The sequence below is a fragment of the Hoplias malabaricus genome, chromosome 7, assembly GCF_029633855.1.
Source record: "Hoplias malabaricus isolate fHopMal1 chromosome 7, fHopMal1.hap1, whole genome shotgun sequence".
Taxonomy (NCBI): Eukaryota; Metazoa; Chordata; class Actinopteri; order Characiformes; family Erythrinidae; genus Hoplias; species Hoplias malabaricus.
In genome coordinates, this window is record NC_089806.1 from 11,574,516 (window position 1) to 11,592,369 (window position 17,854).

The window sequence follows — 17,854 nt, forward strand, 5'->3', positions numbered from 1 at the left end:
CATTGTTTTATGCAAATATGTAGTAATGTCAGCCCCTTTTGTTGTCCTCAGATGAACGTCTACCAACCAATGAAGTGATGTGTATTACTGTTTCAATCATGAAAGAAAGTTTCTGTCTCTAATTAAGAAAATGAATTAATATCTTCTAACATAATATTGTAGTGGGATGTAATCATAAAGTACCCAAGATATATATACGTAGATGTTTGATATTAATAATCCAGGACACATATTATGCTATACCACAAGTATGTATAGGTAATTTTTATGTTATTCAACTTTGTGTATATGTGTATCCTTTCTCTCTCTCTCTGAAACGTGAAACAAGTCAAGTGAGCTTCAGACCCAGGATCCAATCAAAGGAAGGATACCTCCCAGAAACGCCCCCAAAACAGAGGAAGACTAATTCCCTCTTGTGGTCAAAGTGCGTAATTGCAGGGAAATCACTTCATAACTAGAGTCTATTGAAGCGTGTCCTCCCGTGCTCCTCCTTGTGGTCAAGTGTGGTGCTACCCTTGACGTTTGATTCCCGTACACCCTCTAGTGGTTGGGAGGTTGTCCGCCGAGGCAACCTTAAGTGTTTAGCAGCCCTCTGGTGCTTAAAAGCTGTCATTACCGATGAAATTCTTTTAAAGTACCTTAGTGTAAAATCTCTGTTCCCTTTTAAATTTTAATTTTGATAAAGTACCTGAGCGTTTAAAATCTTTATCCCATTTTAGATTTTAATTTGATAACGCCCTCTAGTGTTAAAACTTCCCGATACAGTGGAAATTTCCATTTGTGTTACATTGTGTCTGCTCGTGCTGTGTGTATTAGAATTCCCACCAGCGCCGACTGGTGTTCATTGCTGTTATTGCATTATAAACTTGCTTGTCGCCCTCTGGTACCCCAGTCTGGTAGTACAATTTAAGTTCAACTTTAATACTGAAGCTTGCTGTTGCCATTCAGATTTACCTTCAGTAGCCTCTAGTGGAGAAACTTGCAATTTCGCAATTGAAATTGTTGACTTAATTACGATTAAAGGCTTGGAAACATAGTAGGCTGATCCAGCTATAGCAAACAGTGTGCAGTAATTAGAGATTGACATTTTAACTTGATACCAGATCATAAACGCAGTTAAAAGAGAAAGTCTTTTAATTTCGTTATTCTTAACAACTTTTTAAATTTGGAAAATTCTTTTACTTTCATAATTCTTTAATTGGAAATTATATTTAGTTTAATACATTTTACTTTAAACATTTTTCTTAAATTCTTTAATCTGAATTTTTTTCGACAATCCTTTAATTCAAATTTTTTAAATTTCTAATAATTTTAATTATTGAAAAAAAAACTTTTTTTCTTCTTTTGCTCACTTGCGTATAGCAACTTTCACTCCACCCTCTACTACTAACAGACTTCCTTTAGAGATTCACAAGTGAACTCCAACACCATACAGACTTGCAGTTACTCTTAGAGCACTCGGTACAGGTGAATTTAGTTTGGTTTAGTTTAAAAAGGATTAACGGAATTAATCCTAACTAAATAGAAGTAAGTTATACCTCGCAGCTAGACGCAGCTAACATGGCAGAAGGGACTTCTCCCTCTGGAGTATATGTAGAAGGCTTGTGGGATGAGGCATTCTCTGTTCTGACCAGCATCACCAGTGATGTGATGCCTGGACTCGCAGAAACTGTGCAGAAAGCCTCACAGGTCAGTCGTAACCACATGGTGGCCAAGTGGATAGAGAACCACTTAACAGACATCCTCAAGGGCAAACCCCGAACTGAGGCATTAGGTCAAATAGCCATCCTTGCTGTAGTACAGCTCAGGGCCAGTGAACGTGAACTTGACGTATCACGGCGACAGCAGGCAAAGGTGGAGGCAGAGTTAAGTCAACTTCAAAGTGAAATGGCTGAAGGGAACACACTGCCCCGGGTCACTCCTGACATGCCACCTAGTGCCGCTACAGAAAGACAAGGCCAGCAGGAAGATAGTGAGGATCAGGAACCAGACTCAGGTACTGTAACCTTTAGAGCTGCTGCAGCACCTCCTCTGGTATCAACAGGTATTTCACCCTCCCCTGTGTTACCTGTCAGCCGTCCCTTACAATGCCCTGCTAGACCCAGAGCACTGCAACCCAGTGCCTGGCCCCCTCAACCTTTACCCTCTCCCGGTCCCTCATACAAGGACCTAGACAAAATCGCGCGTAATATAACCCATTTGATCCCAAACCTGACGGTTCTAATGATATATTTTCTTACCTGAAAGATATTGATTTCTACCTCCAACGGTTCCCCGGGATCACAATAGATGACAGACTATATGTGATTAAACTGACCTTCAACCGAGACATAAGTAACTTCATTGAACGTCAGCCAGACTATGTGAAAGCGCGATATGATGTGCTGTGCCAAGCATTGGAGGTAGAATTCTCCAATTACCTGTCACAGGCAGGACTGGCCGCTGCTTTGAACATAAAACAGCAACGCCAGGAATCCCCTCAGCAATATTATAACCGACTCAGACAGGCATATTTCGGACCTAGAAATGACTCCGGAATGGAGGAAGAGTTCAACTTTAAATCACTATTTATCCAAAACCTCCATCCCCACACCAGTCATCAGCTGGGAGTCTCAGCTTGCCCTCGCACCCTGTCTAGCAGACAGCTGCGTGATTTAGCACTCAGAGGTTTCCTAAAATCCCAACAAATTCCCAACAGACGGTCCGAAACACCCCAAGTCTTTAATGTCGACTCCAACTCCCCACATTTAGAGTTGGAGGGTGCCACCCAGGCCGATCCACAAAGATCCGCCCGGGACCCTTCCCCCACTTCGTGGGCCAGTGAGGGCCCGAAACCTCCTCCGCCCTCACACCAATACAAGCGCTACCCTCCTCGCAGGCCAGACAGAAATCGCGACAAAGATTTCTGGAACCCTCGGGGCAGGGCTGGGTATGGTCATGACTATTACTCTGCAGAAAACCGTGGTGCGGGCCGCGGAAAACCAGCACATCCCCATAAGGGATATGAGCGAACAGCTCAGAACCAGCTTTCTGATTCTAATAGAGAAAAGAAAGAGAAATACTGGTATCAAAATAAAGAAAATCACGCCAAAGACAAGCTTAAAGCCAAGGAATTCAGCTCTAAGGAGTTAAAGGACATCCGCTGAATGCTTGCAATGATTTGTAAAGAGAAAAAGAAAAAACCTGACGTTCTTTCTATCACCTCTGTGCGGTCTAACCCAGAGCCATCCTCTAACACCCCAGAAATGTTAGAGAGTTATGTAAGAGAAGTGACAAGCGAAGCTCCGTATTCTAGCGCACCGTGCAATCTCCTCATGACCCAAGCAAACGCTGAAGACCAAATGAAACAGGGGGGTGACTCACAAACACCCGCCAGTGCTGTCTTGGTTGTTCAGTTAGATGGTAAGGAAGGTTTAATGCCAAACGACCCTTCAGTCATTGAAGGCGACACACCCGTCCAACAATTCATGGGACACTTAACTGAGAAAGGGGTTGCGCGCAAATTCTATTTGTCCACCATTGTGGAGAGAAGGCTAGTACATGAGGCCCTGCTGGACACTGCATCAGATGTCACCCTCATGTCTTCCACCTTGTTCCACCAGGTTCGAGCCATTGCACGGCGTGAAAATCGCGAGATACAGCTCCAAAACTTCTCTTAAAATTCAGCCGTATTCACATGCAGGCCTCACGATCCAATCTATGGCACTAATACACTTAGCCATTGGACCAATGACTTTAGTGCATCCAGTTCATGTGTCTCCTCTTGAAACAATTCCCTTGCTCATCGGCAAAGATCTACTTAAACGATTCGAACCACTGATTGACTTCAAAAGGTCAAAGATCTGGGCACAAATGCGTGAGCCTTTGTTCATCTGCACCTCACACCACCGGGAAGGTCAGTGTTGCCATCTTGAAATCCGGCCTGAATCAAGAGGAGATCCACCAAGTCAGATCCCTCACTTTGAGGAAGAGGAAACTGAGCCCATGGCGGCCACACCAGAGACTGCAGTCTCTTCCTGGCCCCCTAATGCCATGTTAGAACAGCGGAACACATTCCTGTGCACTTTCACTAAGCCATCCACAACAGACACTCCCGGCCTTCCCATCGTGAATGCAGGACCATCAGGTGGACAATGTAGTTCTGGCTCTGTGGACTGACAAGTCCGCCATAAGCCAAACCCTCTTTGAAACCCTGCGCCTCACTCAACCAAATATTCCTTTGGTGAGCAGTCCTTGTCGCTTTCCTCTCGACCTGACATCAAAAGTAATGTCACCCACTGAAGGAATCTGCGCTCTAACCATCCAGTGGAACAAAAGGGTACTCACCCACTATTTCTTGGTCGTCCCTAACTTGCCGCATGACGCTTACATTGGAAGTGACTTCTTGGTGCACCTTGATGTCCACGTAGACACCCTCAATAGTGTGCTGTGGTCCTTGACTGAGGTTTCAACGGAAACCTGGTCTTCAGATCCCAGCAACCTAGGCTCAGGACAAACTATTCCCGAGGTATGTCAGGTCACTAACCAAGGTTCACTTGCGAACCTTGCGAACACTGCAAATGTACCCATCCATTTGGTCATGCGACCTGGCCAACACTTAAGCCACGCACATGCACTTTTCCAACCGTCACCTCAGTTCTTTGATCTAGGCCTCACCCTTGAAGCCACACCTTTGGTGGAAACACGAGCAAGATCCACCTATCTGTTCGTACGAAACGAAACCACTCAACCCTTGACAATTCCTCATTCGTCTCCTTTGGGTTGGTTGGTCAGTACGAAATTCCATGACTTCGAGTTGCAAATCCCGATTATAGGATCAATGCCTGAATCCCTGCTTCTTGATCATCCAGAATCAAAGGTGTTCTATACTCATCCGACACGAGCTGTTGCTCTCTTCTCAGCTCTGGACATGGGTAAAGACGCCATTTACAGAATAGATCTTGCTGACGATCTATTCTGATCAAATCTATTTGATCTATTGATCAAATGACGGTCATGGTTCTTTCTTTAGACTCATCCCCGGAATCCTCCTGGGAACCATCTCTTCTTCCCGAAGCGGGAGAAGACACTTCAAATTCATGCAATTCGAAAGAACTATTGGACTCCGAATTTCGTATCCAAGTCGAACAAGTTCTAAAGTAGGCCGATGCCCTCCAAAGCAAAGATGAACGTGAGAAACTCTGTGAAGTGCTTCTTAAATGCCAAAGATTCAACAGACTGTGGTCTCACTGACATTCATTCAGTGCGCATCCCCACTCGTCCAGGAGCACCACCCACATTTGTCCGCCAAAATTCCGTTGGCATCCTATGAACCGGTACAAGAAATCATTGATGACTTGCTGGAAAAGGGCATAATTCGACCCTGCAACAGCACGTACTCGGCACCATTATGGCCCGTCATAAAACCCAATGGTAAATGGCGCCTGACCATCGACTATCGAAAACTAAATCAACAGGTTCCCTTGTCTCGGTGGCCAATGACACAATTGGAGCAAGAACTCCCCTTGGTCTGAAACGCTAAATACTTTTCCACCATCGATGTATCCTCTGGCTTCTGGACCATCCCGGTGCAAGCAGAAGACCAACACAATCTAGCTTTCACCTTTGCAAACCGACAGTACACCTTCACTCGGTGCCCCTTTGGATATGCCAACTCGCCAGCGGAGTTCAACATTTTCTTGAACAAAGCATGCCCTGATGCCCACGAGCGAGGCACCCTCATTTATGTGGACGACATACTCATGCGTAACCACTCCCTACAGGCACACATTGACGAGATTGATTATGTTCTTGACCAGCTCACAACAGCAGGTGCGCAAATATCACTCTCCAAATGTCAGTGGTGCAGAACAAAGGTGAATTACGTCGGTCTGCTCGTAAGCACTGATGGTGTTGAACCACAAGTGAGTCGAGTGCAAGGGGTAACAAACCTCGCAGCACCCACCAATCTTAAGGAACTCCGAAGTTTCTTAGGAGTATGCAACTACTCACGCCAATTCATAGAAAACTATGCGGATCTAGCTCGTACACTTTACGACCTACTAAAAAAAGGATACTCCATTCACCTGGGGCGAAGCCCAGGAACAAGCCATGCAAGCACTAAAATCGAAACTGTGCACGGCCCCATGCCTTGCCTACCCTGACAGTAGCAAAGAATTCTACCTAGAAGTAGGGTTCTCTGACCACTGTCTCAGCTCCGGTCTGTATCAATTACATGACAGAGACAAACGTGTCATAGCCCATGCTAGTAAAATTATGCTGTCTGCTGAAAACAAATACAGTGACTGCGAAAAAGCACTACTAGCAACAGTGTGGGCAGTCAAACATTTCTCCAACTACCTAGGTGGTCAGAAGGTGATTGTTGAAACTCATCATTAGCTAGTCACTTTCCTGAACAGCCAATGAATTCGAGAGGGTGTAGTAACTAACGCTCGAGTAGCCTCCTGGCTAATGGCTCTCCAAAGCTTTGATTTGGAGGTACATTACGCACAAAACTACAAGAGCCCCCTAGGCACAGGCCTTGCTTCCTGTAGGCGATGTGAAGGAGACATTCTTTCCCAAGTGCCACAGGCTCTAGAAACCCTCTTACCCACCGTGGCTAACCACCACTATTTCGATCCTAACACATGCAAAGACCTTGTCACTGCGTATGTAGATGTTTGTTCGTTCCGCCGAGAACACACCCTGATGGCAGGGGTGGGTATTGTCGGAATAAACGGGTGGCCTCACGAACCCCTAAGTTTCAAATTGGGTGCTCAGTCCTCCCAATATGCTGAAATAGCAGGAATTCTCATCACAATTCAGTCTGCGGTCCAGAAAAGCGTAAAAACGTTGGTGATCTGCACAGAATCCAACTACGCACGCCTAAGCTTCACATGCCACTTGAAACTGTGGAAAACCAACAACTACACCACGTCAAACAAAAAGCCAGTCAAACACAAAGAGCTTTTCGCGGTGTGTGAACACTTGGTAGACACACATGACCTGCAGATCTACTGGAAGAAAGTAAAGGGTCATTCCCGAGTCCCGGGAGATGACAAAGAATTCAATGACCAAGCAGATAGCTTAGCCAAACAAGGGGCCTGCGAAGGCACATCATGGATATTCGATCCCTCCCTTTATCCAAACCCGCCCGACATCGAAGTCCTAGCTATTACACGGTCTCAAACTGTAACGAAGGCATCGCCTGATATCAGCCAGGTGAAGCTAGCATAGCAGTAGCCTACACCACTCATCAGTATATGGAGAATCTGCAGAAACACCTCAAAGCCACTTTCGCCTTTGCCCAGCAGAAACTGGAAAAAAGTGCAGAAGGTCGCAAAGCGTACTATGATCACAAGGCATCCCACGACGAACTCCAAGTAGGGGGAATCTGGCCCGCAAATTCCTACCCCGATGGTCCGGTCCCTATAAGATCACAGACAAACTGTCCCCTGTTGTTTACAGGATCAAGATAAACAAAGCTTGGGGCAGTACTGAACTCAAGTGGGTCCACCGCAACCAAATCAGACAACACACAACCCCCATGGGACTTGTAGGGGATACTAACGCTTGTGTTAGGTCATAAACAACAGAACCAAAGGCAGGAAGGGTGTTGGTTAACAGACAACTATAACCTTCTACTCACACCTTAGTTCTTCTATCCCTTTTTCCCCTTTCCTCACTCTTCAGCAGGCAACAAGCTTCTAACCAGACTGAGGACACTCAGGGTGCAAGACCCTAGTCCCTCATCGTCAATTATTGTAGAGTGTTTACCCTAGGAAATTTTTATCAAAAGGGGGGTATAGTGAAAAACTTTATAACTTGTCTAAAACGACTCGCCGTAAAATACCCTAACTCTAACCATGAGCATCTCTCCTGGTAGGATGGCCCCGCTGGTCATTCTCCTGATCGTCGGCTCCCTAGGAACCGCCGTACTCCCTGAAGTGATTGAACCGGGTCCTGACTCAGGAATAATACTGAAAGACCAGCCGGGACTGCTAATCACTAATTGCCGCCTCCATACCCAGAGAGTATTTGTACGGTTGAATCCCGCCGAAGCGTGTAGTAAAAACCTACCAATAACTGCCTTGCAGACTGGCCGGAATGAAGCTAGATGGACTGAGGAAGCTATCAGCCATGCTGAAGCTGATGTAACTCATATGCTCCGCCAGCTACAAAAGTTTACCGTAACACAATCAGAACTAAATGGTTTTAACAAATGACCTAAATGCTTCATAGGCAGATTGCTAATGGCAGCTGCAACTGTGGGATTACTACTGAGTCTCGGAATGTCCGCTGTCAACGCCGTCAATGTAGCCACTGTCAAACGTCAAGTAAGGGAATTGCAAGCTGAAATTCCAAACATTAAAACCCAATTAGACAAACAGCAACAACACCTGCAAACAATTGGGCAAACCCTACGTGGCACCATCGTAGTGCTCAATGCTCACAGTGTCGCTTTGAACAAAATGCTCCAGACGGTTAACTCTATGCTTTCAGTAGTGCAACTTGACCTTGCCCACATCCAGCTTGTGAATATGCTATTGTCTGATATGCTACAAGAAATCAGCTCCTCTGTGGATAGCCTAGCCATGGGAAGAATTCCTCCCTACCTGGTGCCTCTATCCTTAGTACAGGAGATTTTGTCTACAGCAACTCGAGAAGTAGTTACTGATCTCCAGGCCCACCTAGCCTATACCTTAGGTAGCGCCATCCCAATTTATGTCGATCCTCAAGACAGAGAATTAGCATTCATCATTATCCTTCCCATAATGGCGCCTGAAAACATCTACCATTTGAAAGATGTTGTCAACGTTGGTTTCTGGCAAGATTCTGCCTATGTTCGTGTAAAGACAACATCTCTTGTAGCATACCAAGACGATAACACTGACCTATATCTGGTACCCAACTTGCTTATGTGCACACTAACTAAAGACATCCACTACTTGTGCCCTAGCAAACCTTTTATTCATGACAGCGCAAATGGGATCTGTGGCCTTAAGCCTATGATGAGTAATACTCAATGTCCGGTGGTCGTCACACCCCGACGTTTGGTAACTAGTACCCAAGCTGAGATTGTTGAAAACCGTTGGTTGGTTAACACCTCCTTTAGAGAGGCCCTACTAACCTATGATCAACATGACATCTCAGAAAGGGTACTCCTTCCTAGCCAAACTTTCTGGGTAGATGTCCCCGTAAACGCAATCCTACATGTAGGAGACCTGGCCCTGTATCACCTGAACCCTGACCAATATGAGAGCAACATAGAAATCTCAGAGTTCTTCTCCAAACACACCATCGAGCTAGATACTAAAACACTAACTCGCCTAGAATATGAGGGAACTCAAGTCATTGATCTAACCCCCATAGATAACACTCTTAGAGAACTGTCGTCTCAACCCTTATGGCCAGTTCAGCCTGTCACCTATGCATGGTCCACTCCGGACACCTTACTAGTTACACTGGTAGGATTAGGATATCTTTTGACCTTCGGTATAGCTTGGTTCTATTTCAAACGCACTTGAGCCCTCCAGAGCAGGTTAGATACTTGGTCTAATAAAATGGTCAAATTCGTTAGACATAAGAGAGCCCAAAGAGGTGAACCCCCAAGTTTTAGATATGAAGCCGAAGGCCATGTCGAAGAACCAGCTCTCGAGGTCGCGTTTGAACAAGACATACCCCTAAATAATTAGAATCCCTTCAGCATGCAAACATCAACACCCCATATGCCCCCATACACTGATAGGAAGACATCAGCTCTGGAAATGTGTTTGAATATGCTTGCTGATCTCACCTTCCTCCACAGCAAAAGTTCTTTTCAGCTCCATGCTCCCTGCCGGACCATAAAACTGAAAAAAGGGGGGAATGTAGTGGAGTATGGATCAAATCAAATGAAGAAATAAAGAAATGGAAAGTTCTGAATAAGAACTCTCCACTCTAATAAGGAGTTTGTTTGGAACAGAACCCCACATTCCACAGAACTGCGTGTGTGCAAAGACACTGCACTCCCCCCGTCCACCCCCCTCACCCACCCCCCCCCACACACACACACAAACTTACATCAAAGAACTCACCAGGACGCTGTCCATGACCCCCTCATCTCCGCCATGAATGAAACATAACAAGCCAGTTATTATGCTTTTAGGCAGAGGGGAGATCAAACAAAGTGGGGAACAACTGTGGGTGATAATTCAGCTTTATGGCTGTGGCGCCTAAACGGCGAAGCCTTATCTCGTGTGAAAATCAACAGATGGCAGCGCCGACTGAACTCAAGTTGACCTCCGGTAACCCATCCGCACAGGACGAACAGCATGGACCAACAGCGACCCCAAGTGGACGTTTGCGAAATCGTGTTTCGCCCTACTGACTCCTAAATGCACACTAAGCAACGAGCGTTCATGAACATTGTTTTATGCAAATATGTAGTAATGTCAGCCCCTTTTGTTGTCCTCAGATGAACGTCTACCAACCAATGAAGTGATGTGTATTACTGTTTCAATCATGAAAGAAATTTCTGTCTCTAATTAAGAAAATGAATTCATATCTTCTAACATAATATTGTAGTGGGATGTAATCATAAAGTACCCAAGATATATATACGTAGATGTTTGATATTAATAATCCAGGACACATATTATGCTATACCACCAGGTATGTATAGGTAATTTTTATGTTATTCAATTTTGTGTATACGTGTATCCTTTCTCTCTCTCTCTGAAACGTGAAACAAGTCACGTGAGCTTCAGACCCAGGATCCAATCAAAGGAAGGATACCTCCCAGTTGGGCATGACGGCGCCACCTCTGAAAAGAGTGTGCCGGACCACGCCACTCACTTCTACTTCTACACTTATTCTCTACTTTGCTCGCTCTTACGCGCTCTCTCTCTTACACTCTCTCTCTCTCTTACGCTCTCTCTCTCTGATTTTCAACCTCTCCAAGCGAGACGTTTTTCTCTTCCTTACGCCGACGAAACAAAGACTCTAAAAGGACCTCACTCAGCTTCCCAGGAGACGTCTTGCGCTAGCTAGAGTGTGAAAGAAAATTTACCAGTAACATCGAGTAATTCCGAATAATCCTTTGTTCTTTTATTGTGTTTATGTTTTATCGCCCAACCGAAGTTTAATCTCATGACTGATCAAAGCAGGTGAAACTTATTCGTGGCCAGAATAAGATATCACCCCTTTAGATTAGTTGATAGCGGATACATTAGCGTCATAAGCCGACTTCTGAGGGCACCTCTTCTGGAGACTCGAGTGACGAGCTAACGATTCTGAGACGCCACCCCACTCAGGGGAAAGACCAGCCAGGCCTGCAGTCCTCCGCGAAGGGGAACCCCCGACTGACGTCACCACGTCTAAGACCAAGAGTGTCTGACTCAACCTGGAAGGAATCCCCTTTCCAGCGAGCCTACCTTCAACAACGCGGGGAGGACAAGAAGCAAAAACCCTGAGCACAGAGGTTAAAACAGCGGGACCCGACGGCTCGGAGAAAACAGCAAAAAGAGTAAGCAAGCAAACTTCACTCACTTTCCAGGAGCTGGTGCCTAATTAAGTCTCTTGGTAAATTTATACATTAATTAAAACCTCAGTTAGCAACACATTAGTCACAAGTCCTAGCGCCTAGCTTATCTTTAAATTCGAATCGGCTTCACCTGCATTGACGCCGTGAGATTTTGAGATTATGCTATGTTAAGTAAATATTCTTCTTCTTTTTAATAAATACTTCCATTATTTGAAATCACAGTGTGTGGAGTCTGTTCATTAAAAGTCTGAAGATCCTGAAGAACTCACGTAGCTAGGCCATTATTCATTCTCAAACTACTTGTTAACGTTTTAATTACTTAAGCCAATTATAAATTTTTAATTATTATCATTAGTCAAATATCAGTAATCATAAGAGTTTGAATAAGGTCAACGCTACAAACACAATATATAAATATATATATAATATATATATTTATATATATCACGGTGTATACACAACATACACTACACTAGACAAGTGCGGAAAAAATGCTCTGCACTTCAAACATAGTTTAGAGGCACAGCAGTAGGTGGCTAATGGGTAAAAGCATTTATATAAAATTCTGTTCTGACAATTCTCATCTACTCGGCTATAAATAAATTCAATAATTTAAAATAGTAAATCCATAGTTTATGCTCAAATATCTGCAAATAAACCAACTGCAATTAATAGTGATAATTGCACCGTGACATGATTAATTATCTTAATTACACACCTGTGATATATATTAACCACATAAAAGTACATGATTATACATGATATTATGCAGGTTATGTTTTGTTAATCCCTTATAGATTTGAACTAATGAACTCATTCAGATATCTACTGTGTTAGTGTCAGGTTTTTGGGTGGAAGTTAAGTTTAAATATAGGAATAGTTTTAAATTTGGAGTCTTTTCGGCTGTATTTAGATTGATTAGTTAGATCAACACAACAAGAAGAAATACAGAGGAGATCTACCGTGTTAATATAAGAATTCTTATATTAGTTCCTTTATGGTTGAAAGCATGCATGTATTATACGGTTGCATGCAAAATATGGGGAGATTTGGACATTTAATTAATTTTCTAAGTGACAATATATGCACATATTTGCTATATAAGACACATTTCTTCATTTTTCCTTTTATATATAGAATATAACTTCTGTAGAGGATGTGTCTGCATAATACCAGACATAGACTTTATACACACTTGCATCCTTTTAATAATAAAAGAACTATTATTTGTTTATAAACCACATTCTGTGTGTGATTCTATTACCGTAAAATATACACCATTAGGTCCCACTCCTCCCGTCACAATATCAGCGCCGGTCATTCCTCCATTGGGGCTGAAACCAAAGCCGACCCAGCCTGTGGTCTTTACACTCAGCTCAAAGACGATTGAGTCCTTTAACTGGTCAAAACCCCATCGCAGCTGGACACTGTTCCCTGGGTCCAGAGATTCCAAAAATGGGAGTGTGGGGTCCACCGCAGCCCCCCAACCACAGGACAGGGCCAAGGCCAGGGGCAGGAGAAGAGATACAGCACCCATAACTTACTGCTTGACTATATCAGAACACACACTCTCTCTTTATCTAAGACCCAAGCTGTTCGACATGCAGCTCCTGTTGCACTCTTATAAACTCTATCTCCTCACCCATCTCTCTCTCTCTCTCTCTCTCTCTCTCTCTCTCTCTCTCTCTCTCTCTCTCTATTTTTCTAACACACACCCCTTTCTCACAATCTCCACCCTTTACTCTTTACCTCTTTATCACCCAACTCTCCCGCCCCTCTCTTTCTTAATCAAGTTCCCATCCAGCAGGTCTTCAGCAGATTGTTGGGAGTCACTGCACTAATGAGTTATTACTAGTGGGTTATTAGAGAGCGATTCTCTGTGGCTGTAATAATGGCCAGTGCCCTGGATTATACAATGTTGGTTATTGGATTTGATCACATAACCCTTCCCACACAGCAAAATCCACAGACACAAAATAACTCCATGAGAGTTAATTTCAACACTTTAAAAGTGTCTATATGGGTCCACTCTCAGGGGTGTTATTTGAACACTTTTCAAAGTGTTGGAATTTTAACACTGTAATATGGTTAATTCTGACTCTCTGGAGAATTAAAATGTAATACTATTCAACACTACCCAGTGTTAAATGATTATTACACTGCTTCACACCACACTACGTCCTTTTGTTTCCAAAATTTTTAGGTCATAAATAAGAGGCTTCAGTATTTCCTCAAAACCATATCTCTTTAGATCGTTAGTGTAGAAAAGAGCTGCAAGATGTACATTCATTAGCACAGAGTTACATTTACGTGAAAGAGGTTTGAAAAGTAAAATAGGCACCACCAATTTTGTGTGCACCCTTCTTGGAACCTAAAGCGTTGGCTGTTTCAAAATCATCATAATAAAGCAAAAGCTGTAGAGCATGCGTCTCTTGTGAGAATACAGAATGATTTTGGAAATATGAGCCGTTATTAATGTCTTTGTAAATGCCCTTTTCACTCAGTTTGTCCTGCAAGAAACTTCTTATTTCACTGTTTTTGAAAATGTATTTGAGAGTACCAAGAATGGGCACATACTTGTCTGTTACAGGGAACTGGCTGTATGTACCTGTAGTTTTATTTCTATGTACATCCATTCTCACGATTTTTTACAAATATCTGAATCCTTTTCTTCAGGAGAAAATGTTTTGAAAACTGGCACTCGTGCATGTCTGTGAACATCACTAACAACTTCTTCCATTGAGCTAACAATTGTTTGGACAGTGTTTTCAGAGAGACCTGCCGCTTGCAAATGTGCAACAATTGAATCACACATAGAAGACAGTTGGGACATACCAGAGCTCTCTGAAGTAACAGGAAACTCTTCCAGTGGCAACAGAAGTTGAAGCTATTTGTACTGCATCTTCACTTTGAATAGTGACATTCTGGCTAGGCTTCACATGGGGAACTGTGGCATGCCTATGTATATTGTTCAGGTGCTTTCTGAAGCCACTGTAAGTACAAAAAGATAAAGAACATCCTTGCTCTCCACATTTCAAACGTAAACATCTGCCAGGATATAAGCCATGGTGAAATTTTAAATGCTGACAAATAAGTGAACAACTTTTGTGGTGCACTTTACAAACAAAACACATGAACATTATTTATATATATATTAAAAAAACAAACAAAAAAAAAAACTTAGTGCTGCAGAAGTCTTGCTCTAAGTTCCTTAACACAGGGGCTCTCCTTAGCACTTCCAACATCAATATTTTACACTGTGGTTTGCACCAATGTATAGAATTTGCTCAGAGCTGCATCATAGGACGAGACTGAAGACGAAGTGAGCTTTAAATAGCTCATCAAAAGCAGCCACCGATGTCTGAGCCTTGCATGGGACAGCCTTCTGATCGATGATGATGTAGAACTTTAAGATTTTGTTCTTTTGCTCACCAATGCAGAGGAAGACGGGTTGTCTTGTTTCAGCTCTCTCAAGGAAGGTAGTAAGACTGGCCCCTTCTTATAGTTTAGAAATGGAGGACATGTTAAAAGTCAGTGCAAATAGATGACACAGACATTTTCTCTTTGAGGATCATTTCTGGTAGTGCCATTACATCATTAGACCACCTATTGCAATCTAAATGGCATTAGTAAAAGTAAAAATGAAGTTATATCTCCCATTCTAACCTCTAAAGCAGTGGTTTTCAATACTGGTTTGTTCAGCCACCCTGCACATTTTAGAGATTCCTCTGCTCCCAACACACCTGATGCAACTAAAGAGCCAACCCTAGGGTTTCTCCTAGAGGAGAAAATTACAACACGCAGAGCAAAGGCCCATCAGGACCAGGACTGAGAACCACTACTCCTAAATGTACTTTGAATCATTCCTTCATTAATCTCGGGGTCATGATGGGTCTAGAGTCTATCTGGAATCAATGGGCAGAAAGCAAGAATGCACCCTGGACAAGGTACTAGCCATTCACAGGGCAGCACACACACACACCTTTTGAATACTGTTCAATAGCCAATACATCAACTAATCAGCATGTGTTTTTAGACTGTGGGGGAAACCATAGCCTCTGGAGAACACAGGGAGAACACACCACATCACAAAGTGTCCTGATGCAGGGTTTGACCCACTCCTCCAGAACCCTTGAGCTGTGTGAGAGTGAAACCACCGTGCCAACCTTAATATAAATCAAAGATTTCTAAATGACAAGAGACAAAAGAAAACAATGAATATGTACAAAAGTCAAACACTACATACTTGAAGGTATCACACAAGATGTTTGGCTGCCTGAGCTGAACTGATCTTCACTGTTTTTTTTTTCTGGCCTCTTGAGGTTGGGGGCAGTAGATGCAGAAGCAAGAGAGAACAAACAGTGCTAAATTTACAAATGCTTTTTAAAAATCTTCAGAAACATATGGGGAATAAAAAGTCCCACTCATACATCTCCTCAGGACGGGGTTCAATTGCTAACAGCAGTTCCTCAACATACTGATTTGGGCTGAGGGTCCTGCAGTCACTAATGACTCTGGACTTTAAAAAAGTAGGCCACTTCACCAAAAACCTACTGGACACCTCATCTCAAAACATCATGGCAAAGTCCTGGTCAATCTTCGAAGAAGGAGACATGCAATTTCCATACATGATTACATATACAGGTTAGTTAAAGAGTAGAGACCTGTCTAATATTTAAGATGACATTTCTTACCAATCCAGGAATATCAAGGAAACGAGGGAAGACATCCAGGACTGAAACTGATGCATCCTTATCATGAACCATCTTTTGCCTATACTGGAAAGTTGCTCTCATTCTCTCTTTGACCACAGACTCATCTGTTATGTGCCTCATTGTAGATAAAGCCTCCCTGCACACGTCATCAAAGAGTTGTTCACCACTTGGCAGAGCTTCTTGTCTGCTTTTTGGACTATCCTAATAAGTAGGCCTTGATTGCCTTTGAGAGCCAACAGAGGTATTGCGCTGAACTGTCTTAAACCTCCATGCTAGGTAGCCTGTGTTATCCACAGGATCGTAGTAGTGTTCCTGTTTTGAACACAAACCAATCACTACCAATTTTTTTTTATTAAGAAACACAAATGCCAATTTGTGACACAGCAGTTTGGGTGTTCAGCAAAATAATAACATTACTTTACATATCCATTACCAGAGTATGGATCTTGGAGGCACAGAAAAAGTGTCACAATTCCCAGTGCATAATTAATTCGAGCACTTGATGGTGGAATCCTCCTTTAAAAGGAAAATAAATATCTTAGACATTTTCAGTGTATGTGGACCCTAATTCAAATTCACTTGAATGTCTTACCCATGTGTTTCGATCATATCTGCAACCAGGATGTTCACCATCTGTTTACGTTTTGCATCTGTAAATGTTTTAGTCTTGTCATACTCCATGAAGATTTCTTCGCCCTTTGGATTAGCCTTGAGGACAGCTTCCACCATCTTCCAAAACATAATTCAATGGCATATTAGATTTTCTAATTCATTTTTACTAAAACTAGTTCATATTAAAATCATAATATACTGAATTATACTTGTCTTGCTTGATCCCGATCCATAAATTCTTTTGCCCTCTTCCTCTTTGTTGATTCAAGTATGACAGTCGAATCGGATGAACCGGATGACAGTGGGGAAAGAGGAGTGTCTGATACTACAGAAGAAGTTGATTCATGCCGGACAATTTGGACATCCAGATCTAAGAAACAATAAAGTATTAATAAGGAGATGTAGTAAAATTAAGGTTCCCTTGTGCCCAGTGATTCCAGGTAGACTCATAACACACTGCGAGCCTGAACTGGATAAGCAGTTACAAACAATATATGACTGGATGAATGAGTAAAATTAAGGAAATAAATAAAACACACACACAAAAAGCAGCATTCTTTATTATGTCATGTTCTCTCTATTTTTATGAGCAAAAATCATTCCATTCACTAAATAGGCTTACCTATAACTGGTTGTCTAAAAGAGATCTTGAATTTCAGTACACCCAAATTCACAAGCTCCTCGAAGATATCTTCCACTTCTGTTCCTGATTCATCTGTTAAAATGACCTGACCCTCTCTCAGGCATTCAGGTTGCAGACAAAGTTTCACTGTTACTAGGAGAACAAAACATGTTGCAGTAAGCAACCTAGGCACAGAGACAGCAATATAAATTTTACTATATTCAAATCATTCACTTGCTAAAATAATTAGCCATTTTCTCACTGTCACGTCCTGTGTTTGTTTTCCTAGCCTGTGCTCATTTAGCACATGGCTCTGTTTATTCTTCCTGTCTCCGCCCAAGTTCCGCCTTAGCTCCACCCTCTTGTCTGAGTCTCCTTTGTAGTCCTGCCCTCTTGTTATTG

At 42.9% G+C, this 17,854-nt stretch overlaps 1 protein-coding gene across 1 annotated transcript in view; it reads right to left on the reverse strand.

The window, feature by feature from the left end:
- The window catches only part of LOC136702637 (DBH-like monooxygenase protein 2 homolog), a 39,454-nt gene extending 26,414 nt beyond the window's left edge, over positions 1–13,040 (reverse strand). The window contains exon 1 of the mRNA XM_066677785.1: positions 12,768–13,040. Coding sequence (XP_066533882.1) covers positions 12,768–13,040 — 273 coding nt within the window. The remainder of the gene's footprint in view (positions 1–12,767) is intronic.
- Between the last annotated feature and the right edge of the window lie 4,814 nt (positions 13,041–17,854).